Source organism: Cetorhinus maximus, chromosome 9, assembly GCF_964194155.1.
Source record: "Cetorhinus maximus chromosome 9, sCetMax3.hap1.1, whole genome shotgun sequence".
NCBI classification, from domain to species: domain Eukaryota; kingdom Metazoa; phylum Chordata; class Chondrichthyes; order Lamniformes; family Cetorhinidae; genus Cetorhinus; species Cetorhinus maximus.
The window spans coordinates 56,834,452-56,861,810 of NC_135887.1; the positions used below are offsets into that span (position 1 = coordinate 56,834,452).

At 43.4% G+C, this 27,359-nt stretch overlaps 1 protein-coding gene across 2 annotated transcripts in view; it reads left to right on the forward strand.

Annotated features, from left to right (window-relative positions):
- Positions 1-12,097, forward strand: part of cct6a (chaperonin containing TCP1, subunit 6A (zeta 1)) — a 38,033-nt gene extending 25,936 nt beyond the window's left edge. For both annotated transcript variants that reach the window (XM_078548767.1, XM_078548768.1), the window contains 6 exons: positions 3,367-3,463; positions 4,127-4,274; positions 4,879-5,012; positions 7,130-7,232; positions 7,439-7,511; positions 11,699-12,097. In XM_078548767.1, the coding sequence (XP_078404893.1) occupies positions 3,367-3,463; positions 4,127-4,274; positions 4,879-5,012; positions 7,130-7,232; positions 7,439-7,511; positions 11,699-11,771 (628 nt within the window). In that variant the 3' untranslated portion in view covers positions 11,772-12,097. The remainder of the gene's footprint in view (positions 1-3,366; positions 3,464-4,126; positions 4,275-4,878; positions 5,013-7,129; positions 7,233-7,438; positions 7,512-11,698) is intronic.
- The last annotated feature ends 15,262 nt before the right edge of the window (positions 12,098-27,359 follow it).

Consider the following 27,359-nt stretch of genomic DNA (forward strand, 5'->3'; position numbering starts at 1 on the left):
GCCCTTAAAAATAGATTCCAGCATTTTCGTGACAACTGATGTCAGGCTAATTGTTCTGTAGTTCTGTCTCCCTTCTTTCTTGAATAGCGGTGTCACCTTTGCTACCTTCCTATCTGCTGGGACTGTTCTGGAATCTATGGATTTTTGGGAAATTATAACTCGTGCATCCACTATCCCTGCAGCTACCTCTTAGAACTGAGAGTGTAGGCCATCATGCCCTAAGGATTTGTCAGGTTTTAGACCCTTAAGTTTCTCCAATACTTTTTTTCTGATATAAATTACCTTTTAAGTTCCTTACCCTTATTAACCCCTAGGTTACCTTGGATTTCTGGAAGGTAATTTGTGTTTTCTACCGTGAAGATGGACAGAAAATATTTGTTTAGTGTCTCTGCAATTTCTTCATTCCTCATGATAATTCCTCTTGCCTCTGTCCCTAAAGGACCAACATGTACTTTAGCTCCTCTTTCCTTTTTATATACTTGTAAAAGCTATTGCATTCTGATTTATATTCATAAATAGTTTACTCACATTGTATTTTTTCCCCTTTTTTGGTGTCTACTTGCTGGTTTCCAATCCTTATTATCTAATACCATCCTTAATTTCACTATTAAGCCATGGATTGATCATTCTTGCTGAATTTTTTGGTTTTTAATGGAATGTATATTTGTTGAACATTTTGAATTGTTTTTTTAAACGTGTCCCATTGTATATCGGCGTATCTTTTTTTTAAGTCTACTTAACCAAATGAGCGACCACTCCCTCCTACCTACGTAATCAGCTTGAAGTTTAAGATTCTTGTTTGGTACTGTAGTATGTCACTTTCAAACTTAATATGGAATTAATTTATTATTATCACTTATACCCAGCGAATCTTTTTCTATGATATTACTGCTTAACTCTGCCTCATTACACCATACTAGATTTAAAATAGCTTTATCCCTAGATGATTTCACAATGTGTTGTTTCAGGAAAACATTCTACAAACTCATCTTCCAGACTACCCTTGTCAACTGGATTGATCCAGTTTGTATGAAGATTAAAGCCGCCCTCAATTATTACATTGTCTTTGTTTGGAGCTCCAATAATTCCTTGTTTAATGCACTGTTATTTATATTGATCTCTGATAATCTCCGTACCAATGCTCAGTAGTTATACTGTCAGGGGTCCTAAAAACTACTCCTCCAGCATTTTCTGACCCATTTTATTGCTCATCTCCACCTATACTGGCTCTCTGTAATCTTCGAAGTGAAAATCCTTTCTTACTCCTGTCCTTGTGTCAACCTTTACTATTGAGGCTGCTGCTTCTCTTCAATTCTGCCTGTCTTTTGGAAAGTTTGTGTATCCTGGAATATTTATTTCCCAACCTTGGACAACTTGTAACCATGTCTCTGTAATGACAATTACATCTAAACTGTGCCAATGGTTCATCTATCTTTTCGTGAATGTTTTGCACATTTAGTTAAAGAGCCTTTAATTTATTTTTTTTAACAGCTGTTATTTTGATGGACCTTACTTGCTGATGCACTATTGTCATTCAACTCTGTCCTTTCCTTTTCCACTCTGCTTCTCTTTACTCAAATTGCTACACTGTTCTATTGTCTTGTCTTGACCCCCCCACTCCAATCCTTCCTCATTAGTTTAAAGCTCTATCTACGGCCCTAGTTATACAAATAGTCAGGTCACTGATCCCAGCCTGTTTATGTGGAGCCCATCCCGACGAAAAAGCTCCCTCTTTCCAAGTACTGATGCTAGTGCAGTGCCCCGATGAATTAAACCCCTTCTTCTCACATCACTCATTGAGCCAAGCGTTTAATTCTTTAATCTCCTTGACCCTTTTGTCGATTGGCACATGGCTCAGGTAATAATCCAGAGTCATGTGTTTGGGAATAACCAACAGTGCATCTGCACATGCTCGGACTCCCAACTTTGCCCATAGTTTCGGAATAAATAAGGGATTTCTGTAAATGTCAAACACCCACAGAGCTGAAAAATAGCCATGGAATCACAGCAGTGCCAGTGAGATCTTGTACCTGATTGTAAACCTTGTCCTAGATCTTTCAAGTGCTTAATGATTTACATAGAACCATAGAAAAGTTACAGCACAGAAGGAGGCCATTTGACCCATCTTGTCCATGCCAGCCCGAGGACACCCAGGTGCCCTTTCTAATCCCACCTTCCTGCACCCAGCCCATAGCCCTGCAGCTTACAGCACTTTAGGTGCAGATCCAGATACTTTTTAAAAGAGTTTAAAGTTTCTGCCTCTACCACCAACTTGGGCAACGAATTCCAGATGCCCACTACCCTCTGCGTAAAAAAGTTCTTCCTTATGTCCTGCCTACACCTTCTGCCACTTAACTTGAATCTATGTCCCCTGGTTCTAGAATTCTCCATCAAGGGAAGCAATTTTATCTTGTCCACTCTATCTATTCCCCTCATAATTTTGTACGCCTCAATCAAGTCACCTCTCAGCCTTCTTTGTTCCAGGGAAAATAACCCCAACCTATCCATTCTCTCCTCGTAGCTACACTTTTCTAACCCTGGCAACATTCTTGTAAACCTCCTCTGCACTCTCTCCAGAGCTATTACGTCCTTCCTGTAATGTGGTGACCAGAACTGCGCACACTACTCCAGTTGTGGCCTCACCAGTGTTTTATACAATTCCAACATTATATCCTTACTTTTATATTCTATACCTCTGCCAATGAAGGAGAGCATTCCATATGCCTTCTTTACAACCTTGTCTACTTGAACTGCTGCCTTCATGGGCCTGTGTACTTGTACACAAAGACCGTTCACTTCATCCACCCCTCTTAGTATATTCCCATTTATTGTGTAATCCCTGTGTTAAAATCCTATGTTAAAATCTCTATGTTAAAATCCATCTGCCATTTTACCGCCCACTCCACCAACCCATCTACATTGTTTTGGAGATTATGGCTATCCTCTGCACTATCCACTACTCGGCCAATCGTTGTCATCTGCAAATTTCCCAATCGTGCCCCCCACGTTCACATCCAAATCGTTAATATATAACACAAACTGCAAGGGTCCCAACACTGAGTCCTGTGGAACACCACTTGAGACAACTTTCCATTCATGTTTGGCCAATTAATTTTTATGAAAATATTAGGAAAATGGGCAAAAATCATTAAGTTGGCAGCAAAGAGTATTTAGAATTTTACAGTTTGAATCATTGGAAATTTCTACCTTAAGCCTTTCTCCCAGATATTACAGAGTGGTAATTTGATTTTAGGGGTGTGAACCTTTTAGGGCAGTGCTATTTTACAATGTGCACCTAAAAGCAATAGGAAGTAGCTGGGTTCTGATCTGATTAGATCATTGACCTAATTACTTTAAACATTTCAGACTGACGCTTGCTTGTGGAGGCATTGCCATGAATTCTGTGGAGGATCTCACCCCAGAGTGCTTGGGACACGCTGGACTTGTGTATGAGCACACATTGGTAGGTGGTGCAATTCACTTTTTCTCTCCATTGTAATAGAATTAATTATTGGTTTATACTGTGATACAGTATATACTTTTATGTCCTGTATACTTTGTCAGAGCATTAAGATTTGGCTGTCAGTTGCATTCATCATGTGAAATATATGTATTCAGTGGAAGTTGTGTACTTTGCTCTAAGAAAATTGAAGGCAGTTGCATGCGAGCCTCCGGCACTAGGTGTCAGCTTTGGTTCAGTTGGCGCACCCTGTCTCTAAGTCAGGTTATTGTTCCAACCTGCTCCAGGGGCTTGAGAACCATACTCATCTAGAGGGATTACTGTATTGTCAGACATGCCATCTTTCAAATGTGATGTTAGCCAAGATCTGTTTGCTTCCTTAAGTAGATGTAAAGAATCTATTCCGAATAGGGGAGCTGTGTGTCATGAGTTCTGTTGTGATTATCTTCAAGAGAAACTTCCTTGAAACCATCTTTTTGGTGATTAAAATAAAAGTGAAATACTGCTGATCCTGGAACCCTGTTAACTCTGTTTCTCTCTCCATAGATGCGACTAGACTTACTGAGTACTTGCAGCATTTTCAGTTTTTATGAACCATCTTTTGGTATTGCGGTCAGATCTCTTGTGTTGCAAAGAATGTTATAAATATTTTTCTTTTGAATACAGGGTGAAGAGAAGTTCACCTTTGTTGAGCAATGTGATAATCCTCGGTCGGTAACGCTGCTTCTCAAGGGACCAAACAAGCACACTTTAACACAAATCAAAGATGCAGTGCGTGATGGTCTGCGTGCTGTTAAGAATGCAATTGAGGATGGCAAGTGACTAATTTAAATGATTGAACTCTAACTCAAGAGACTGAGGAAACACTTGTTTTCTGTCGACAAGTTACATTAAGTCGTATGATGTAGTAACGAAACCGAATTTTGTATGGAATTTGTTAACTGTAATACTTATCGCACACTTGATAGCTTCCATGTTTAATTGTTGGTAGTGCTGGTTTTGGTACCATTACAAGTTCTAAAAATGCATCTTGTGACAAAGGATCAAATGAGCTCCATGATTTATGTAGATTTATTTCTTTCTCTTTCTGGGGATTGTGACATGTGTTGAGATATGGTGCCAGGGGCACTGGCAGCCCTGCATTACTGTGCCTACCTGACTATTCTTCGTGCAAAAGCTTAAAATATTAACTTATTAAAATTAGAAATCTTCACTACTTCATATTTTCATATTCCCTCTGCCCATTGAAAAGCTTATTGCAGCACTTTAGTGATCTCAACTGCACAAACAAATATTTTGGCTGTCATTTCAGTAACATACTGTACAGCTTAGTTACCATGGTGGCATCTAGGGAGCCAATTCTTGTGTAGCAATCGGATGAAATGGTAGTAAAATTGGTATTTGTTGCCTTTTCATAGGTTGTGTAGTAGCAGGTGCAGGTGCATTTGAAGTTGCTGTAGCAGATGGTTTGATCAAACACAAGGCCAGCATAAAGGGCAGAGCACAGTTGGGAGTGCAAGCATTTGCAGATGCTCTGTTGGTTATTCCCAAGGTAAGTGACTCCCTTTTCTACACTTGTTTTAATACTGATTGTATGTCTTTGCCTCCTCTCCAAACACCTGTATTATTGAGAGCATTTGTGATTGAAAGAAAAGATTTTATGACTGAGCTCTGTTTTAAATCAGAATTGGGGTTCCAAGCCCCAACCTGCTAACAACTATTTTCTTACACTGCATTGAATAGTTGTGTAGATTTGCATTCCTGTCCGAGTGTACCAAGGAATGAAGGAAGTCTTGTAGGACAAGATTTCATAGTTGTTCAAGGGAACCTATATGGTTGGGTTCATGGGTTTTTTGAGTGGAGGCCGAGGACTGTACTTCCTGGCATGTTAAGAGTCCCAGCACAAGCACAGGGAGGGACAAGGTGGACATGCCACAAGGACAATCTGCTTGGAGGGTTCGTACCCTCCGATCACGGGATTGGGATTTTAGGACGTGGAAAGGAGCCCATGTTACAGGGAGTTGAGAGCAGATGAAGAGGAAGGTTGGCTCCACGCAACTGAGGTGTTATTGTTGGCTGAGGAGGCTGGGAGCTCAAGAAAGCCCAGGAGCAGTTATTGACAGCAGCATGGTTGAGCAGCTGGGACCTTCCCGGGCTTACACGCTGGAGTGTAGACTGGCTAACACAGAGGGATGCAGTCTTAGTAGTAGGTCAGCTCAACTGGGAAAGAAGACCAAGAAGGATGGACCTGGGAGAAAATCTAACAGAGATCTAGAATACTGTGCCTATTGGGTGAGGATTGTATTCTTGGAACTCTGGTGGAGTAAAGCTGGGGGTCAGATTAGCTCTTAGAAGGAGAAGAGCTGAAATTCCTCGTGAGGAAGACTTAGTTTCAAAGAATTTTTGTGACTCGGTGATGACTGACTCGGTGGGTTGCCGAGAAATTCATGGGAACTGTTTTGGTGTCTGCCATTTAATGTGCAGTTTGTGTGTGTGTCTATGTAGTTTGCCTGTTTTTTTATGTTTACCTCCTCATGTTAATTCTGGATGTTAGTGTTGACCTCTTTGCTTTGCTGACTGTGCCATAAAATTTCTTCTGTTTGTTTAAAACTGTGGAATCTTGTGACTTTATTCTCTTAGTAAGTAACTGGGATTTCAAATTTTGTCTACAACAAAAGTTACTGGTCCCTAACTGGATCATAACAAAAATTGATGTTCTGGCCTGCGAGCATAACAGTTGTAAACTAGTTATGCTTGTTGCCATGTTTCCTGCTTGCAAAGAGAATAGATATTTTTAGCTTTGTAGCTTTTGCTTTGGAAAGCAGTCCATATCCAAATGCAGCAAGACTTGGACAATACGCTGACCAGTGGCAAGTAATATTCGCACCACACAAGTGCCAGGCAATGACCATCTCCAACAAGACAGAATCTAATCATTAACCGAAACTGAACTGGGCTAGCCGTATAAATACTGCGGCTACAAGAGCAGGTCAGAGGCTAGGAAACCTGCCATGAGTAACTCACACCTAACTCACCAAAGCCTGTCCACCATCTACAAGGCACGAGTCAGGAGTGTGATGGAATACTCTCCACTTGCCTGGATGAGTGCAGCTCCAACAACACTCAGAAAGCTTGACACCGTCCAGGACAAAGCAGCCCGCTTGATTGGCACCCCATCCATAAACATTCGCTCCCTCCACCACCGACCTACAGTAGCAGCAGTGTGTACCATACACAAGATGCACTGCAGAAACTCACCAAGCCTCCTTGGGCAGCACCTTCCAAACCCATGACCGCTACCACCTAGAAGGACAAGGGCAGCAGATACATGGGAACACCACCACCTGGAAGTTCCCCTCCAAGCCACACACCATCCTGACTTGGAAATATATCGCCGTTCCTTCACTGTCGCTGTGTCAAAATCCTGGAACTCAGTTCGTAACAGCACTGTGAGTGTACCTACACCTCATGGACTGCAGCGGTTCAAAAAAGCAGCTCACCACCACCTTCTCAAGGGCAACTAGGGATGGGCAATAAATGCCGGCCTAGCCAGCAACGCCCACATCCCATGAATGACTATAAACAAAACCTCAATTTGAATAAGATATTGTAATTCTAACACTACTCACAATATTTGCAGAACAAATAATTAATAACTGTTTGTTTCAGGTACTTGCACAAAACTCTGGATATGATCCTCAAGAGACTCTTGTAAAAATTCAGACAGAATATTCTGCATCAGGTCAACTTGTTGGTGTAAATTTAAACACTGGTAAGTTAGTAAATGAAGTACTAGTTTAATAATTTAATGAAGTGATATACAAATGTAAAGTGAATTGTTAGATTTTTGTCACAGCGTCAAGACCTGTTCCTTGTTATCGATCCTATCCTGTTCACAGGAAAGAACTGGATGGCTTTATGAAAATTGTTTTTTCTGTATGGATATCTATCTCTGTTTCAATATTTTATCTTTCACAGGTGAACCAATGCTAGCAGGGGAAGCTGGGGTTTGGGATAACTATAACGTCAAGAAACAACTTCTTCATTCAAGGTAAGTGAACGGAATTTTATCTTGCTTGGGATTGCATATCACCTGGATCTTACAAGGCTTCGCTAATGGCGCAAAACTTTTGCAAAGCATGATGTTTGGAATGTATGTGGCCATATCTATAGATTTGGGTAAATGAAATCCCACTCCGAATTTCCTGATGTTGACTCTACGTATAGGAGAAACTATTAGATGTCTCAAACAGGTGTGGCTCCTCCCTTGGAAGCCGTTACCGCAAAATGAAGCTTGGTTAACACCAGATCCTTCCAAGCCACCAGAGGAGATACCTACTGCATCAGAGCACACATGTGTCAAGCTATGTTTGCAAAAGGCAGTGCCTTCAGTGCTAGGAACCAAGGCATTTGCTTGATTGGTTGCAGCCTCCACTGAAAACCCTCACGTGTAAGACATCATTGATGGCATCCAAATGGCCTTCAAGGTTTCTTGCATTAACCTTGTGAAAGATGGGGATTTTATTTGATAATTAACAGGCACTTGGAGAGTTTGAGTTAATTAAGAAGAGCCAGCACACATCTGTAAAAGGCAGATCATCTTTGACAGATTGAACTTTTTTGATGACGTAACAGAGGATTTTGACAGGGCAAAGCAATTGATGATGTCTGTATGGATTTTAAGGTAGCATTTGACAAAGAACCACACAAAAGGTTGGTTAACAAAATTGAGGATCGGGGAATAGGAGGGTCAGCGTCAACTTGGATAAAAAATATTGGCGTAAGGACAGAAAACAGTGAGTTGTGATAAGTAAACAATAATTGTGTGATCAAGTGATGCAGAATCACTGACATTAAGAATCAGATTCAGTGCAGGATATAACTTCAAACACTTGGCATCATCAGACTAGAATTTTGCTGAAAAGAGAGACATGTTGCCAAAACATTTTGTCTTGCATCCATCAGGACAAACACCAGAATGCCAAGTTTTGGGCATTTCCATGGCAAAAGCAACAGGAGCCTATAGAGTCCCCAAGCGCTTGGGTAATTCAAAAAAGGTGCAAGATTTCAACATAGTCCTTCTTGCAGAGAACTGGTCCATGCAAATGAATGGACGTCACTTGTAGCAAGCACAAGTGAGCCACTTTTCTAGTTTGACTGTCTTCAGTTGGTTATTACCACCCCCAGGATTGTTCAGCAAATGTTCAATTTGGGATCGCATCTAATAGAAGACCTTTTGTTCTGGGTTTTGCAAGCATGGGATGGCTGAGTACAGTCCATACCCTGCCTATTATGAGCAACCAAAAGGAAGATGATGTTTGATTCAATCAGCCAGTCGCTGGGGTGTATGGCCCATGCACCTGGCATTGAACTGGCACTGAAATTTATACATGATGTTGTTCAATTGTGTGGTAGGCAGAATATCTTTTTGGACTGACGGCAGCATCTTGTTGGTGGAAAATACCACTCTCATAGCCGCTGCATAGCACCAGTGCGAAAAGACTCTTATCTATGCCAAATAGATGATATCGCCATGGGATCCCCTCTCGGTGCAGAGCTTGCCACATTTTTGTTGATTTCCACAAGAAACTGTTTTTTGATGGATTGACCCTAACCACCTACCTCATGCATATTTCTGATTTCAATCTTTGAATCTGCAGCCATATGTAAGGATTTTCTTACACGCCTCAACGTGCTCCACCCCACACTCACTTGAGATGGAGCAGCGTAACTTTCCTCGACATACTAGTTGAGAAATCTTCCAGTGGGTTCTCCACTACTGTCTACTGCAAACTTATCTTCACCGGTCATTGTACACGTTGGAATTTGTAAAGCTCCACGTGCTAGAAGCTTAGCTTTATTAGCAGTCTTGTAAGTAGGGCCCTAGCCATTTGCTCACCTTGAAAGTTTGAAGCAGAAATAGAGCATATTCAAAGCTATCCTGTGGGGTAATGGCTATCCTGATCAGATCATTGTTCGCTATGTGCCGCGCAAGCTTGTAAATAGGCCAAAGACCGCCACTTTTGGATCTGAAAAGTGTCCAGTCTACATCAAATTACTCTGGAAAGGCAAAGGCATCTCAAAAATTTAAACAACAGGTTGAGGAAACATTTCACGCTGCTACTTTGCAGCAGGTATGCGAGTGGTATTTTCCACTAACAGTATGCTACCAGAAAGACCCACAACTGAACAATGTGTATAAATTTCAGTGCTGGTGTGATGCCATAACCACAGAAATTGGCTGATTGAATCTAACAGCATATTCCTTTTAGCTGTTCATAATAGGCAGAGTACAACCATACTCAACCAGCCCGCACCTGCAAAACCGAAAGCAAAGCGTCTACTCTTGGATGTGATTGTGATTAGGCAGCACTTACTGAACAATCCTGAGGATGCTAACAGCTACACTAACAATTTAAGATAATCAGTCAAACTCATCATGTGACTCATTTATGTTTGCAAGAAGTAACATACATTCATATGTAGGGACACGTTCTCTACAAACAAAGGAATTTATTCAAGCCTTTTTTTAATTACTCAGGAGCTTGGGAAGTCTATGGCCTGTAACTTCCGAGCTCTGGGACATTGTAACTGGAGGGCACTCCAAAGATGCACTGGGGAACCCTCCTCCGGAAGTCCCCAAGTAAGGACTGCACAGCAATTGCCCATGAAGTTCAAACTTCTGATGGGCAATTGCCCTGCAATTGGAACCATCCAAAAGCACGATATAAATCGCCAGCTGTCTTAGCAGCCACGCATGTGCCCGATATGTGATGGAATACTCTGCACTTGCCTGCGTGAGTGCAGCTCCAACTACATCAAGAAGCTTGACACCATCCAGGACAAAGCAGACCACTTGATTGGCACCCATTCCACAAACATTCACTCCCTCCACCATTGACGAACAGTGGCAATAGTGTGTACCATTTGTAAGATGCACTGCAGAAACTCCCCTTCCAAACCCACAAGTGCTACCATCTAGAAGGACAAGGGCAGCAGATAGTTGGGAACACCACCACCTAGAAGTTCCCCTCCCAAGTCACTCACCATTCTGACTTGGAAATATATCACCGTTCCTTCACTGTCGCTGGGTCAAAATCCTGGAACTCCCTAACAGCATTGTGAGTGTACCTATACCACATGTCCTCCAGCGGTTCACGACGGCGGCTCAATACCACCTTCTCAAAGGCAATTAGGGATAGGCAATAAATGCTGGCCCAGCCAGCAACGTTCTCATCCCGTAAATGAATAAAAAATAAAGTGGCTGACAGTACTTTGCAAAATCATATTTAGTTCTGCATTGTCATTAATTCATTGATCCTTCGTAAACTGAAGAGATTTGACAAAGTGACTGAATATGCAGATGTTTTAAGGCAGGCTAAACCGCAAGAATTAGTGAGCTCAGTACAACATTGCAACAGTTTTCTTCCCTGTCTTGACTGAATCTTTCAAATCACTTAATATTTAGCAACATTTGTTCGGTGCTTATAAATTGAGAGACGACAAAAATCATTAGAGTTGAAGCAATGGCCTTCAGTATCAATTCTGGATTGTTTCTGTCACTCCCCCTAAAATAATGTAACACTTTCTCAAATGTCAAAATGTTTGAGCTCGATGTCCCTAGCAATCTGCCAACTAAATGATGTGTGGGATCCATGGAATCCTCAATCTATTATAATAACCGAGTTACAAAGCAAAATGAGTTAAAGGTGTGCTGGATAAACTGATGTGCGCACGTCATTGGATTCTTGCACATGCGTAGACCAGTGTGCACGTGCAGATTATTATCGGTGGCCATATTGCGTTGGCAGGAGACACAGTATAAACTTAACTTTGACTCTGCTGCTCTCAACACAAAGCCTTGGGAACCCGCTGCACTATACTGTTCTCACCCGGCCTGAGTCGAAAGGTCAGGTGAGGAAGGAACAGCTGTATTTTAAAGTAAGAAGTTATGAGCAGAATGGCAGTCTAACTGATTGCTACTCCACAGAAGTTCAAGGCCTACAGTTCCCCATTGGCAGAGGCATTGCCATGGTGAACCAGCATTTTTTCTCCTGCAGTGTAGATTGTGATTGTTTGAAATTTGGTATTCTTGCATTTGTCCTGATGAGTGCAAGACTAAAAGCTTCAGCAACATCTCTCTTTTCAGCAATATATAATTTCATTTGGAACTGGAAATTTTGCATTGTTTCTTGTAAAATTGAACAAAACTGCATAACATGTATTTTTGTTTTTCAGTACTGTAATTGCTAGCAATATTCTCCTGGTTGATGAAATCATGCGAGCTGGAATGTCTTCTCTGAAAGGTTGAATGAAGATGGAATTCCCTTATAGTTGAACAAATCTTGTTCCTTCGAGTCTAGTATATCACTATAATGTGGCCAACTGAATAAAACTGCTTCAGAAATAAAAGTGTAACTAGTGTTGAGAGTTTCCATTCTGTGGCTATGAGCATATGCAAAGATAATGTGCGTTTTCACCAAGGCTCTTATGCCATTAGCAGTAACACATACATTATAAGCACTCATGTTTCATGGTTATTTATGGTGAATCATTTTTGTATTCTTATGTTCAACTAAACAGTTTGGTTTCCCAATCTTTGTATTCAAGTGTTCAATAAAGTGTTTGCAAATGAAATGTGTGCATCTTGGTGTGGTGTTTAATATAAATCTACTTAAGCTGTTTTTCTTCCTGGATTCCTTTTCACATCACCTGGTATCTTTCGTACAAATGTAAAGGTGGTTCACTCGCACTGGTCCAAATGTGAACCTTAAAAATGAGTGCTGCATTTTGATCCATTGTTCATCTGTTGTACCAGACAATTTCAGGAAGAATTGCTGTTTTCTCCCTTTGTTAGCCCCAGTGATGGTGTGATATAGTTATCACTTCTAGTTGAGATTAGCTAATTAGCATTTCGGTTGTCTGAAAAGATATGACTGGGTCCCTTTCTGACCTCTGTGACCTTTGACTTGGTCACCTCCGCTTTACAGCTAGGGTGGGACGGCTGCCTCATTCCACTCTATCCTATACAATTGCAACCAGAGTTTCTATCAACCCCGTCTTCATTACGACCAGTCTCCTAAGGAGCTATCTTTGGCATTTTTCTTATTCTTAGACCATGGATGGGCAGCTGAGACTGGTTGTTTGCAATTCCATCAGCATGGGGGACCCTCAGCCATTTTGTGTCTCGGGGAAACCACGTAATAAGTGTCCCCAGCTGCTTGAGTTTTCTTCACTTGGGATTACTTAGCTTGAGGGGCCAAAGTCACTGTGGAGTGTCAGCGAGGCTATGGGTTTCTTGGTCCCAGAAGGTGGTCACCACACAGGCAGTGACAGTTCAGGATAATAGGTAGCTGGCCAGCCAGAAAAGTTGGAAGAGGCAAGAATTTTGCGTGTGCCACAAACTGGTACTCAGGATTGGAAACAGCTGGGAGTGATGACACCCTGAAGGAGTGCAATTCAGACCCTGACACCAATGGATAGGGACTGCATTGAAGAGACAGCAAAATGTCATTTTGGGAGATTTCCATAGTTGGGACAGTTAGGCTTTCTGTAACTCATAAGTCCCACATGGTGTGATGCCACCCTGGTGCCAGGGTAAAAGACATGGAAGCAGTGCAATAGCAAGATAGGGAGGAGGATCAATGTGTGGCTTTAGACATGGTGTAGGACACATGGATTATCACAGTGGAGCTCTTCCTTCTGGCAGGGCCACCCTTGGTGGCAAAGTTGGGATGGAGGTGCCAGACAAAGTGCAGTCCAGAAAGTCTTCAAGAGCAGAACAAGTGAAGGAAGACTATGTCTCACTGGCTGCAGCAGCAAGGTGCTCTCAGTCAACATGTTTTTGACATCACTGAAATCTGATCAACCCATCAAATTCGTTTGGACAATGACAGACCCCCAAGGTCCCCATGTTAAAACCACATACAGGCTTCAGGGTCCATTTATAGTATTGAAGAAAGTCCATCAGCAATGTCTCTGGCGCATCTTCTGGATTCAATACAATTGAACAAATGCTAGCACCCTTCATTTGGACAAAATACACCATCTAGATGGCCAAAACTCAACCAAAAGCTTTCACCCGCCAGGTCCTCTTTCCTCAACTCTCAAATGGCCAACATCCCAGGGCAGGACAAAGAAACGCTTCAAAGACACTCAAGCTCTCGTGAAGCACTTAGCTTAATAACTGGCAGGAACAATAGCTGGAATAGCAACTTGTCCATCAAGCTTTGAGTCATAAGGTCTTAATGACGTGGCAGAGATCCTTCTGAAGAAAAGGAAATAAATCTGCATTCCAGATCTCTCTACCTCATGTATTCCTGCCCCATGTGTTCAAAGATCAGCCAGTCAAGAATCAGTCTGTTCAGTCACATGAAGACTCATGTCAAAAACATGCAATCCAGAGTAGACATCATCCTCAAATTGAGGGACAGCCAATGACGATGACAATGTAGGTGGAAAATTTTTGGGACCAGTTCTGAGACAGAAGGCACCTATTCAAACAGGATGGATGTCACTGCAACTGGATGGGAGCCCAATGTCCTCCTGCAGAGGTTCACTCATGTGGTTAGGGTTTAAACTAAATTGGCAACGGGTGAGCAGAGTAGGTGGAAGTAGAAAAGAGGAATAAGGTGCATAAAGGAATGTGTTTTGGACAGCGCTAAAGAAGGAAGCAGTTCCATATTAGATAGTTTAAAATGCAAGTGTGTAATTGCACAGTGTGTGAATAAAGTTGGTGAGCTACAACTTGCTGTGTGGGAATTTGATGTGGCAATAACAGAAACGTTGCTTAAAAATGATGAGGACTGCACTTAATATTCAAGTATTCAGAAATGATAGGGAAGGAAAAAAGGTGGGGTGGCAGGATTAATTAGGGAAGACATTGTAGTGTTGGAAAAAAAGGATGCCATTGAGTGGGCAGCGATGGAATCATTTGGTTAGAGTTGAGAAGTAAAAAGGGGATAATCACAGCACTTGGGTATTCCATAGGCCTACAAATAGTGTGCAAAATGGAGGAGCAAATCTGCAGGGAAATCACGTGCAAGAACTATAGAGTGGTGACTGGAAGACATTAACATTATCCCATTAGTACTTGGGTAATTAGAGCAAAGGGTAAGGAGGGGGGGAATTTGAAATATGTTCAGGATGACTTCCTTGACTAGAATGTTCTCGATCCATCCAGGAAGGAGACATTGCTGGATCTGCTGCTGGGGAATAAGGTGAACCTAGTGTCTGTGGGGGTACACTGGGGTAAAGGTGATGATTGTATCATTATGTTTAGAATAGTATAATGGAGAATGAGTAAGGAACAATCTACAGTGGAACTTTAAATTGGAAGAGGGCTGACTTCAATGGGATGAGGGGATCTAGCCAGGTTTAGATAGAACCAAAGACTGAGGAAAAAATTATGATGGAACAATGGGTTATCTTTTAGGAAGAGATGTTTCAGGTACAGGCTAGGTATATCCCAACATGATGGAACCAAAACCAGGGCTCCTTGGATGACAAGGGAGATAGAGAATGTGATGAAACAAAAAAAAAGGTGCACGATCCATGTTTGGTGAAATTTTCAAGCGAGAAAGAGGCCAAGCACAATAGATTGAGGGGGAAAGTGAAGAGGAAAATAAGACTGGCAAGCAGAGAAGATGAAAATAGAATGAATCACAGAATTGTTAGAGCGTGGAAGGAGGCATCTACCGGCTCTCTGTAGAAGCAATTTACCAAGTGCCTTCTCCCTGTGGCCTTATTCGTTCTTCCCTTTCAGATAATAATCTAATTCCTTCCCTAATGCCTTGATTGACCCTTCCTCCACCAATCTTGCTGCCTGAAGAAGATTTATCTCACCTCACCATTGCTGCTTCTGCCAATTATATTAAGTCTGTGCCCTCTGGTTCTTGATCCTTCCACCAACGGCAACAGTTTTTCCTTATCTACTCTGTCCAGACCCATGAATTTGATCCCACTATCAAATCTCCTCTCGGCCTTTTGTTAAAAGAGAACAGTCCCAACTTCTCCATTCTCATCCCTGGATGATGCTCATGAATCTTTTAACATACAAATTAGGAGAAGGAGTAGGCCACTCAGTCCCTCGAGCCTGCTCCACCATTCAATAAGATCATGGCTGATCAGAATGTAACCTCAAACCCACATTCCTGCCTACCCCTGATAACCTTTCACTCCCTTGTTAATCAAGAATCTATCTAGCTCGGCCTTAAAAATATTCAAAGCCTCTGCTTCCACCACCTTGAACATAAGAACTAGGAGCAGGAGTAGGCAATTTAGCCCCTCGAGCCTGCCCCGCCATTCAATACGATCATGGCTGATCCCATTTTGGCCTCAACTCCAATTTTCCGCCCTCTCCCCATAACCTTTCAACCCATTATTAATTAAAAATCTGTCTATCTCCTTAAATTTATTCAGCGTCCCAGCATCCACTGTACTCTAAGGTAGTAAATTCCACAGATTCACAACCCTTTGAGGAAAGTAATTCCTCCTCATCTCTGATTTAAATCTACCACCACTTAGCCTAAAACTATGGCCTCTCATTCTAGAATGCCCCACAAAGGGAAACATCCGCTCCGTGTTTACTTTGTCTATCACCTTTAGCATCTTATATACCTCAATTAGATCTCCTCTCATCCTTCTAAACTCTAGCGAGTATAGGCCTAAACTGCTCAATCTCTCCTCATAAGACAAGCCCGGCATCTCTGGAATCAATCTAGTGAACCTCCTCTGAACCGCCTCCAATGCAACTACATCCTTCCTCAAGTAAGGGGACCAAAACTGTGCACAGTACTCCAGGTGCGGTCTCACCAATGCCTTGTACAGTTACAACAACACTTCCCTATTTTAATACTCTATTCCTTTAGCAATACATGCCAAAATTCCATTTGCCTTCCTTATTACCCGCTGTACCTGCATACTAGCTTTCAGCGATTCATGCACGAGGACACCCAGATCCCTCTGCACTGAAACATTCTGAAGTTTCTCTCCGTTTAAATAATAAGTCGCCTTTTTATTCTTCTGACCAAAATGGATAACCTCACACTTATCCACGTTAAACTCCATCTGCCAAATTTTGGCCCATTCACTTAACTTGTCCATATCCATTTGTAAATTTCTTATTTCTTCATTGCAACTTACTTTCCCACCTATTTTGGTGTCATCTGCAAATTTAGCTTTAGTACCTCCTATCCCTCAATCCAAGTCATTAATATAGATTGTAAATAGCTGGGGCCCAAGGACTGAACACTGTGGCACTCCACTAGTTACAGCTTGCCATCCAGAAAAAGACCCATTTATCCCGACTCTCTGCTTTCTGTTGATTAGCCAATCCTCTATCCAAGCTAATAGATTACCTCTAACTCCGTGTGATCTTATCTTGTGTTTTAATGTTTTGTGCGGCACCTTATCAAAGGCCTTCTGGAAGTCCAGATATCCTACATCTACAGGATCCCCATTATCCACTTTGCTTGTCACATCTTCAAAGAACTCTAGCAAATTAGTCAAACACAATTTACTCTTCATAAAACCATGCTGACTCTGATGGATTGCATTTTGACTTTCCAAATGCTCCATTACTACTTCCTTCATATTGGATTCCAACAATTTCCCAACGACAGACGTTGAACTAACTGATCTACAGTTTCCTACTTTCTGCCTCCCCCCCTTTTTGAATAAGGGTGTTATATTAGCATTTTTCCAATCCACTGGAACCTTTCCAGAATCCAGGGAATTTTGGAATATTATAGCCAATGCATCCACTATCTCCACTGCCACTTCCTTTAAGACCCTGGGATGTAGGCCATCAGGTCCTGGGGACTTGTCACCCTTTAGTCCCAATAGTTTGCTCAGTACTTTTTCTCTAGTGATGGTGATTACATCCCAGTTTGCTAAAGGAAATGGGGTTGGTGATAGCGGAAGGGTTTACCATAATGTTTCAAACTTCCCTAGGTATGAAGGAGGTGCCAGAGGACTGGAGAGTGGCAACTTTGATGCCCTTATTCAAGGAAGGCCATAAAGACAGTCTGAGGAAGTACAGACTAATCAGTTTAATATCAGTGTTGGGTAGGGTTTGAGAAGCAATAATCAGGGAAAGATCACCAGGCACCGGGAGAGGTTTGCATTAATTAAGGAGAGCTGGACGGATTTGTAAAAGACAGATCGTGTTTGACTGATCTAATTGAATTTTTTGATGAAGTAACAGAGAAGGTTGATGAAGGGAATGTGGTGGATGTTGTCTATATGGATTTTAAGAAAGTGTTTGACAAAGTACTACATGAAAGATTGGTTAACAAAATTGAGATTCATGGAATAGGAGAGTCAGTCTCAGTTTGGATTAAAAAATTGGCTTAAGGAGAGAAAACAGCGAGTTGTGGTAGATGGTTGTTTTGATGACTGGAGGAAGATGGTGTTCCGCAAGGGTCAGTGTGTCCACTGCCTTTTTCGCTATATATAAATGACTTGGGTTTGGAATACAGATTAACATTTCAAAAGTTGCCTATGATACCAAACTTGGAGGCTTGCCAAACAGTAAGGATGGTACCAATTGACTGCAACAGGACTTAGATAGGTTAGCAGAATGGCAGACAAGTGGCAGATGGAATATAATACAGAGAAGCATGAGGTAATATGTTTTGGCAGAAGGGAATGGGAGAGGCCATATAGACTTAATAGCACAGTTGTAAAGAGTATGCAGGAGCAGAGGTTCATGTACACAGATGTTTGAAATTGGCAGGACATATTGAGTAAGTGGTTAGCAAAGCATATGGGATCTTGGGTTTCATAATAGAGTAATTGAATACAAAAGCAGGGAATTTATGTTCAACATTTATAAAGCTTAGTTTAGGCTACAACTAGTGTATTGCATATAGCAATTCTGGTCACTACACTTTAGGAAGGATGCGAGGGTCCTTGAGAGGGGGCAGAGGAGATTTACCAGAGGGAATTTAACTAAAAGGGTGGGTTTGAGAAGCTGGGCTTGAACTCCTTGGAGCAAAGGAGATTGAAGGAGGGTTTGATAGAGCTGTACACGATGATGACAGGTATAGATAACGTAGACAAAGAAAAGCTGTTCTAATTCCAGATGGTACAAGGACTAGGGCAACATAGATTGAAGGTTTTGGGTAAGAGATACAATGGGGATGTGAGAAGAACTTTTTATACAGTGAGTGGTAACAACCTTTAGGATTGAGTCCTTGGTTTCAAAACTTGTATTTTTGGGGGTCAAGCCCTACCTAAGAAGGAAAAGGAACCTTCAGGTTTCTAAGAAAACTAAAATTAAAACAGCAACAGTTATTTAGCAGCACAAAACTTGAGTATTGCTGAAAAAGAGACATGCTGTCATATCTTTTGATCTTGCACTCATCAGGACAGATGCAAGAATACCAAATTTCAAAGGAACAACAATTTAGACCGCATGAGAAAAGGGGTGCTGATTGGTTGGCAAGTTGGCTGACTGGTTGAGATCTTGCCATGGCAAATCATCAGAGAGCATTGTCTCCCATGCTTTTGTTTATTAAAGAAAGGTGCAAGGACTGGACATATTCTTTTTTCCTGCATAGGACAGGTCCCTGCATTTCAATATATGTAACTTCTAGCAAGTGTAAATGAGCTACATTGTCAGTCTGACTGATAATCTTAAACTGGTTGTTAGTGTAATTCTTAGCACATTCAGGATTGTTCAGCAAGTGCCGCCCAATCGTGGAATCACATCTAACATTAGACATTATGTTCTGAGTTTTTCAAATGTAGATTGGTTGAGTACTGACTGTACTTATCTGTCTTTCTCATGAGGGATTTCAGCTCCTCTTCTTCCAAGAGCTAGTCTGTTCCCAGCCGACAGCAGCTCTACTCCACCTGAGTTCCATGGTACAATCCTAACCCAAAAGACACACTATTTATAGATCGCTCTCAAATCTGCTCCAAGATCCAGCCTTCTTGGTCTTCTATTCCAGTTGAACTAACCTGCCACCAAGACCCCTGTGTTGGTCAGGTTACACAGCAGCATCGAAACACAGACACGGCCCCCGCTCTCAGCCACATAAGAACATAAAAAATAGGGAAAGGAGTAGTCCATTCGGCCCAACGAGCCTGCTCCGCCATTCAATAAGATCATGGCTGATCTTCTTGTGTTTCGATTTCCATATTCCCATCTAACCCTGATAACCTTTGATTCCTTTGGCTAACAAGAATCTATCTACCTCTGCCTTAAAAATATTCAATGACCCCACCTCCGCTGCCTTCTGAGGCAGAGATTTCCAAAGTCGCACAACCCTCTGAGAGAAAAAAATTCTCCTCATCTCTGTCCTATAAGGGCGACCCTTAATTTTAAAACAGCGACTCCTAGTTCTGGACTCACCACCTTGTCAAGGCCATTCAGGATCTTCTACACTTCAATCCAATCACCCCTCACTCTTCTAAACTCCAGTGGAAACAAGCCCAGTCTGTCCAACGTTTCCTCATAAGACAACCCACTCATTCCAGGTATCAATCAAGTAAACCTCCTCTGATTTGCCTCCAATGCATTTACATCCTTCCTTAAATAAGGAGACCAAAACCGCACACAGGATTTGAGATGTGGTCTCACCAATGCCCTGTATAACTGAAGCATAACATCCTTACTTTTATGCTCAATTCCTCTCATAGTAAAGGATAGCTTCCCATTAGCCTTCATAATTACTTGCTGTACCTGCATACTAACTTTTTGTGTCTCATGTACTCGAACACCTAGATCCCTCTGCACCTCAGAATTATGCAGCTGTTCTCCATTTAAGTAATACTCTTTTTGTTCTTCCTGCCAAAGTGAATAACTTCATATTTTCCCACATTAAACTCCATTTGCCAGATCTTTGCCCACTCTTATCAACCTATCTATATCCATCTGCAACCTCCTAATGCCCTCTTCACAACATACTTTTCTACCTATCTTTGTGGCATCTGCAAATTTAACCACCATGTCTTGACTCCACTCATCTAAGTCATTGATGTGAATCATAAAAAGTTGAGGCCTCCGTACAGGCCCCTGTCGGACTCCACTCGTCACACCCTGCCAATCAGAAAAAGACCCTTCTATACATACTCTCTGCTTTCTGCCAGCCAGCTAATCTTCTATCCATGCTAATATGTTACCCCCTACACCATGCACTTTTATTTTCCATAATAATCTTTGACGTGGCACATTGGGCCGAATTTTCCGAGCCCTCTGGCAGCGGGCATGATAGGTGGTGTGCGTGGAAAATATGGTGGGACCCGCTTCACGATGGCGTGAAGGCAGGTCGCAATCTTCTGCTCAGCCCACCAATGGTGGGCCGCATTTCCTGCCATCGGTCGGCGGGGAGTTAATTGTAATACATTAGCATATAATTAAAAGGCCATCCCGCCAGGCTCTTGGAACCCCACCATATCATCCGCCTACATTGGCAGGAAAGCCGACGTGTTTAAGAACAGCGCGCAGGCGACGGGCACTTGGCAGCCTTCACTTTGGGGGATCTGAAGTGAGTGAGCAGCAGCGTTCTCATTGTTTACAGGCCCCAGGGGTGCCAGGGGGCAGGGCAACTGATGCCTGGCCCCGCAGGTGATTGCTGACGGGTGGGGGTGACCGGGGGCAAGTGTTGACCAGCCTTGGAGGCGACTGCTGAGATGGGGTGAGGTCAGATGCTGCCCTGGCTCTGCATCCCACACACAGGTCGGGGGCAGCCCTCTGTATAAACTGACCATGCCTCTGCAACTGAGACAGATCAGGCGCAGCCACAGTGATGTGATCGGGATCAGGCTCCTAGCCTGCCCACCCATGCAAGCAACGCGGAGGCACCAAAGGGCCACCAAGTGCTCCATACCTTACCCCTGCCACGGCCCCCCACCCCCCCACCACACCCCCCTGGCACAGACTTCGAGTCCGCTAATACTTTGCTGAACCATGGAGCATTTGGACTGCACACTTTGTACAATCTCCTCGCCAACACTGGCCATGTAGCAATCACTGCTGGAGGCGCTCATAGCCCCTTGCAACCTCAGCATCCTGGTTTGGGCCAGTGTCCCCCATGTCGCAGGTTGAAAGGGCAGCCATGCAGCTGTTGTGGGGAATTTTCAGTCAGGGAACATGGTTCCTTGGCTGTGTGGCGGTCCCCCCGACATTAGCTGGACGGAAAGGTGCTCGGACCCCTGCTGCTCATGAGCCAACCTGGGTCAGTTGAGAACAAAGGTAATAGGCTGAGCTAGTTAATAATGTAAATCTGTGTAAGATAGGTACATATGTTGACATGGGTTGTATGTGTATTTTGTGTGTTTAAAATAATTGGAATAACTGGGCATTGTGAACACCCATAACCTTATTACAGGAGGGCAGTTAAAGAGAGATGGATGTCTGTAAGTAGACAATAGTAGACTATGAATATTCATCAAAGTTCACCTCCGTTCGTGAACAGGCTATCAATAGTTATCAGAGTTTACCTCCGGCTGCATTGTAACATGAACTTGACTGTGTACAATCGTTAATATGAAATGGGAAGCAATCTCCACGTATTGCTTACTATCTTCACTGTATTGTTAGCCACAGCAATGAATTAAACTGTCTTATTATAAAAACTTGTATTCGTTAGATGTGACTCTGGTGTAGTCCACATCTCTCGTTGCAGCGATAATAAAATCAACTGTGTCTTCGCCTCCAGCCGGGGTCTCGTAGCTTTCTCTTGTTTTCTCTTGGCCACACTAATTCGACAGGAAGCCCTCAGCAAATTAACAAACCCAAAGAAGTGTAACTAAGAAATCCCCCAACAAATTGGCGTAGTCGGCAGGATTGTCCAGTTCCTGGTGAAGGCCTCGAGTGTCGTCTGGACCGAACTAACGGTGAGTACTCACTACCGTCAGTATCGGACAGAAGCATAAGAGGGACGGGAGCCGGCGATTTAAAGTCCTGTGTGACAGAACAAAAATCTGGACTGGATGTGGAGGCACAGGGGATTTGGCGCGTGCAAGAGGAACCAATTGGGGTGCGCTGGTTTTGCCAGTTGGGGCAGTTCGCTGCCTGTTTACCAGTGGGTGCTATGGGGGGTATAACCGTAGTGCAGTAACCACGGCTGGGAAGGGGAAACTTTACCTGAGGAAACCTGTACAAGAAGGACGGGTTGCATCTAAACTGGAGGGGCACCAATATCCTGGCTGCGAGGTTTGTTCGTGTCACTCAGGAGGGTTTAAACTAGTATGGCAGCGGGGTGGGAACCAGAGCAATAGGGTCAGCAATAAATGACTGGGAACTAGTGAATGTGGCCAGTAGGACTAAGAGGAAGAGCAGGCAGGGAGAAATTACTGAACATAGTGGGACCGGGGGTTTGAAATACATTTGTTTCAATGTGAGAAGTATAACTGGCAAGGCAGATGAGCTTAGAGCTTGGGTTAGTACTTGGGACTATGATGTTATTGCTATTACAGAGACTTGGCTGAAGGATGGACAGGATTGGCAGATAAACGTTCCAGGATTTAGATGTTTCAGGCAGGATAGAGAGGGATGTAGAAGAGGTGGGGGAGTTGCACTGCTGGTTAAGGAGAATATCACAGCTGTACGACAGGAGGACACTTCGGAGGGCTCATGCAGCGAGGCAATATGGGTAGAGCTCTGGAATAGGAAGGGTGCAGTTACAATGTTGGGAGTTTACTGTGGGCCTCCCAGTTGCCGGCGGGAGATTGAGGAACAGTTATGTAGGCAGATTTTGGAAAGATGTAAAAGCAATAGGGTTGTTGTGGTGGGTGATTTTAACTTTCGCTATATTGACTGGGAATCACTTAGTGCTAGGGATTTGGATGGTGCAGAATTTGTAAGGTGCATCCAGGAGGGCTTTCTGAGACAATATGTAGATAGTCCAACTAGGGAAGGGGCAATACTGGACCTGGTATTAGGAAATGAACCCAGCCAGGTGGTCGAAGTTTCAGTAGGAGAGCATTTCGGTAAAAGTGACTATAATTCAGTAAGTTTCAAGGTACTGGTGGATAAAGATAACAGCAGTCCTCGGGTTAAGGCGCTTAATTGGGGGAAGTCTAATTATAACAATATTAGGCAGGAACTGAGGAATCTAGACTGGAGGCGGATGTTTGAGGGCAAATCAACAACTGACATGTGGGGGGCTTTCAAACGTCAGTTGATAAGAATTCAGGACCGGCAGGTTCCTGCTAGGATGAAGGATAAGCATGGCAAGTTTCAGGAACCTTGGATAACGAAGGATATTGTGAGATTAGTCAAAAAGAAAAGGGAAGCATTCGTAAGGGCTAGAAGGCTGGGAACAGATGAAGCCCGTGGACAATATAAAGAATGTAGGAAGAAACTTAAGCAAGGAGTCAGGAGGGCTAAAAGGGGTCATGAAAAGTCATTGGCAACCAGGATTAAGGATAATCCCAAGGCCTTTTATACATATGTAAAAAGCAAGAGGGTAGCCAGGGAAAGGGTAGGTCCACTCAGGGACAGAGGTAGGAATCTGTGTGTGCAGCCAGAAGAAATGGAAGAGATACTAAATGAGTACTTCTCATCAATATTCACCAAAGAGAAGGACTTAGCGGTCGATTTGTCTAGGTAAGAGTGTGTAGACAGCCTGGATCATGTTGAGATCAAAAAAGAGGAGGTGTTAGGCATCTTGAAGAATATTAAGGTGGATAAGCCCCCAGGGCCAGATGGGATCTACCCCAGAGTACTGAGGGAGGCAAGGGAGGAGATTGCTGGGGCCTTGACAGAAATCTTTGTATCCTCACTGGCTACGGGTGAGGTCCCAGAGGACTGGAGAATGGCCAATGTTGTTCCATTGCTTAAGAAGGGTAGCAGAGATAATCCAGGAAATTACAGGCCGGTGAGCCTTACATCAGTGGTAGGGATATTATTGGAGAAAATTCTTCATGACAGGATTTACCACCATTTGGAAGCAAATGGGCATATTAGTGAGAGGCAGCATGGTTTTGTGAAGGGGAGGCCGTGTCTCACTAACTTGATCGAGTTTTTCGAGGAAGTGACAAAGGTGATCGATGATGGAAGGGCAGTGGATGTTATCTACATGGATTTTAGTAAGGCCTTTGACAAGGTCCCTCATGGCAGACTGGTACAGAAGGTAAAGTCGCATAGGATCAGAGGTGAGCTGGCAAGATGGATACAGAATTGGCTTGGTCATAGAAGACAGAGGGTAGCAGTGGAAGGGTGCTTTTCTGTATGGAGAGCTGTGATGAGTGGTGTTCCACAGGGATCAGTGCTGGGAACTTTGCTGTTTGTAGTATACGTAAATGATTTGGAAGAAAATGTAACTGGGCTAATTAGTAAGTTTGCAGATGACACTAAGGTTGGAGGAATTGCAGATAATGAAGAGGATTGTCAAAGGATACAACGGGATATAGATCGGTTGGAGACTTGGGCGGAGAAATGGCAGATGGAGTTTAATCCGGACAAATGCGAAATGGCAGATGGAGCTAAATCCGGACAAATGCGAGGTAATGCATTTTGGAAGGTCTAATACAGGTAGGAATTATACAGTAAATGGCAGAAACCTTAAGTGCATTGACGGGCAGAGGGATCTGGGTGTACAGGTCCACAGGTCACTGAAAGTGGCAACGCAGGTGGATAAGGTAGTCAGGAAGGCATATGGCATGCTTGCCTTCATTGGCAGGGGTATTGAGTATAAAAGCTGGGAAGTATTGCTGCAGCTGTATAGAACCTTGGTTAGGCCACACTTGGAATATTGCATGCACTTCTGGTCGCCACATTACCAGAAGGATATGGAGGCGTTGGAGAGGGTGCAGAGGAGGTTTACCAGGATGCTGCCTGGTCTGGAGGTTATTAGCTATGAGGAGAGGTTGGAGAAACTTGGATTGTTCTCACTAGAGCGATGGAGATTGAGGGGCAACTTGAAAGAAGTTTATAAAATTATGAGCGGCATGGACAGAGTAGATAGTCAGAAGCTTTTTCCCAGGGCGGAAGAGTCAATTACTAGGGGACATAGATTTAAGGTGAGAGGAGAAAACTTTAGAGGAGATGTGCGGGGCAAGTTTTTTACACAGAGGGTAGTGAGTGTCTGGAATTCACTACCAGAGGAGGTGGTGGAAGCAGGTACGATAGTGGGGTTTAAGAGGCAGCTTGACAAATACATGAATAGGATGGGAATAGAGGGATATGGACCAGGAAGTGCAAAATGTTTTAGTTTGACAGGCAATATGATCGGTGCAGGCTTGGAGGGCCGAAGGGCCTGTTCCTGTGCTGTACTTTGTTCTTTGTTCTTTGAAAGCTGCAGTGCTGAGGCTTAGGCAAGCGAGTGTAGCAGACGGAGGGTTAGTCTGCGGGATGCAGTGTGCTACGGGAGCGTCTGTGGTCTTTTAGCACAGTAACCGAATCACTGCGGAACACGGGATGTCTGACGAGACCTCGAGAAGGGCGGTTCGCTGTCCGGGAATGAATTGGGGACTGTCAGGCTTCTTAACCAAACATATTGGGGATAAATACGCTAAATTAATAGAGAAAATGTTACAGGGCGGCTGGGACCCCGAGGGCCCCAGTTCGTCACAAAGAGAGTGGGTGGGAGCAGCAAAGAAGGAAGAGTGATTTAAAGGCGCTAAGTCATCTTAGTGCACAAATGTGTAGAGGGGAAAGAATTGGAGGCGGCCCGAGCTCACCTTGAGAGTGTGCGGGACCCTTAGGTCCCAAACCACCTCCCGCCTACAGCGAGGCATCTGCACACCCCCCTCCCCCGCCCCCGTTCTCAGAACAGGGCCATAGATACTTTAGTGGGGATGCCTTCGATATGGCCCCGCTGAGAACATCTATGGCAGCGGGACCTAATGGAGCCACTGCCCATAAATACCAGGCCTTTCCAACACTGGAAAAACAAACTGTCTTGAAAGACCTCCCTGCCCTAAAAGAGAAACATGCCAATGTTTCTGGACTAAATTAAAGGAATTGTACGACATGATTGGGCTCCATGAAAGGGATGTACACCTCCCTGTCTGGGCGAAATGTCCCAAGCGCACATGGGACGGGCTAGCGGACAATTTTAAGAACGGGACGTGGACACCCAACATTAATGCTGCCCCAGACGCAAGGAGCAGATAATGACTTTAGGCAGGCAGCTGAGGCAAGGTTAGGAAAACCAGCACCCAACTGGAATTCTATAAAGATAAAAACAAAAAGCTAAAAGCTACTGCGGATGCTGGAAATCCAAAACAAAATAAAAACAGAATTACCTGGAAAAACTCAGCAAGTCTGGCAGCATCGGCGGAGAAGAAATCAGTCAACGTTTCGAGCCCTCATGGCCCTTCAGCAGAACTGAAGCATAGTTTCAACAAGGGAGAAATATAAATTGGTTTAAGGTGGGTGGGGGGGAAGAGTCACATTGAGGGTGTGGTGTGAGCAGATAATCAAAAGATGTCAGAGACAAAAGGGTCAAAGAGGTGTTGAAGGTGGTGGTCTTTGTCTGAGAAAAGTGCTAATTAAGAATGCAAGACAGGATATTCAAAGTACAGCTCTAGTGGGGGTGGGGTGGAAAGACTAAAGGTTTTAGTTTTAGATTTAAAAATAATGGAAATAGGTGGGGAAAGAAGAAACTATATAAATTATTGAAAAAAAAGGCGGGTGGGGGGGGAAAAGAAACGGGGTGGGGATGGGGGGAGGGGGGTTTAAGATCTAAAGTTGTTGAATTCAATATTCAGCCCAGAAGGCTGTAAAGTGCCTAGTCGGAAGATGAGGTGCTGTTCCTCCAGTTTGCGTTGGGCTTCACTGGAACAATGCAGCAAGCCAAGGACAGACATGTGGGCAAGAGAACAGGGTGGAGTGTTAAAATGGCAAGCGACAGGGAGGTTTGGGTCTTTCTTGCGGACAGACCGCAGGTGTTCCGCAAAACGGTCGCCCAGTTTGCGTTTGGTCTCTCCAATGTAGAGGAGA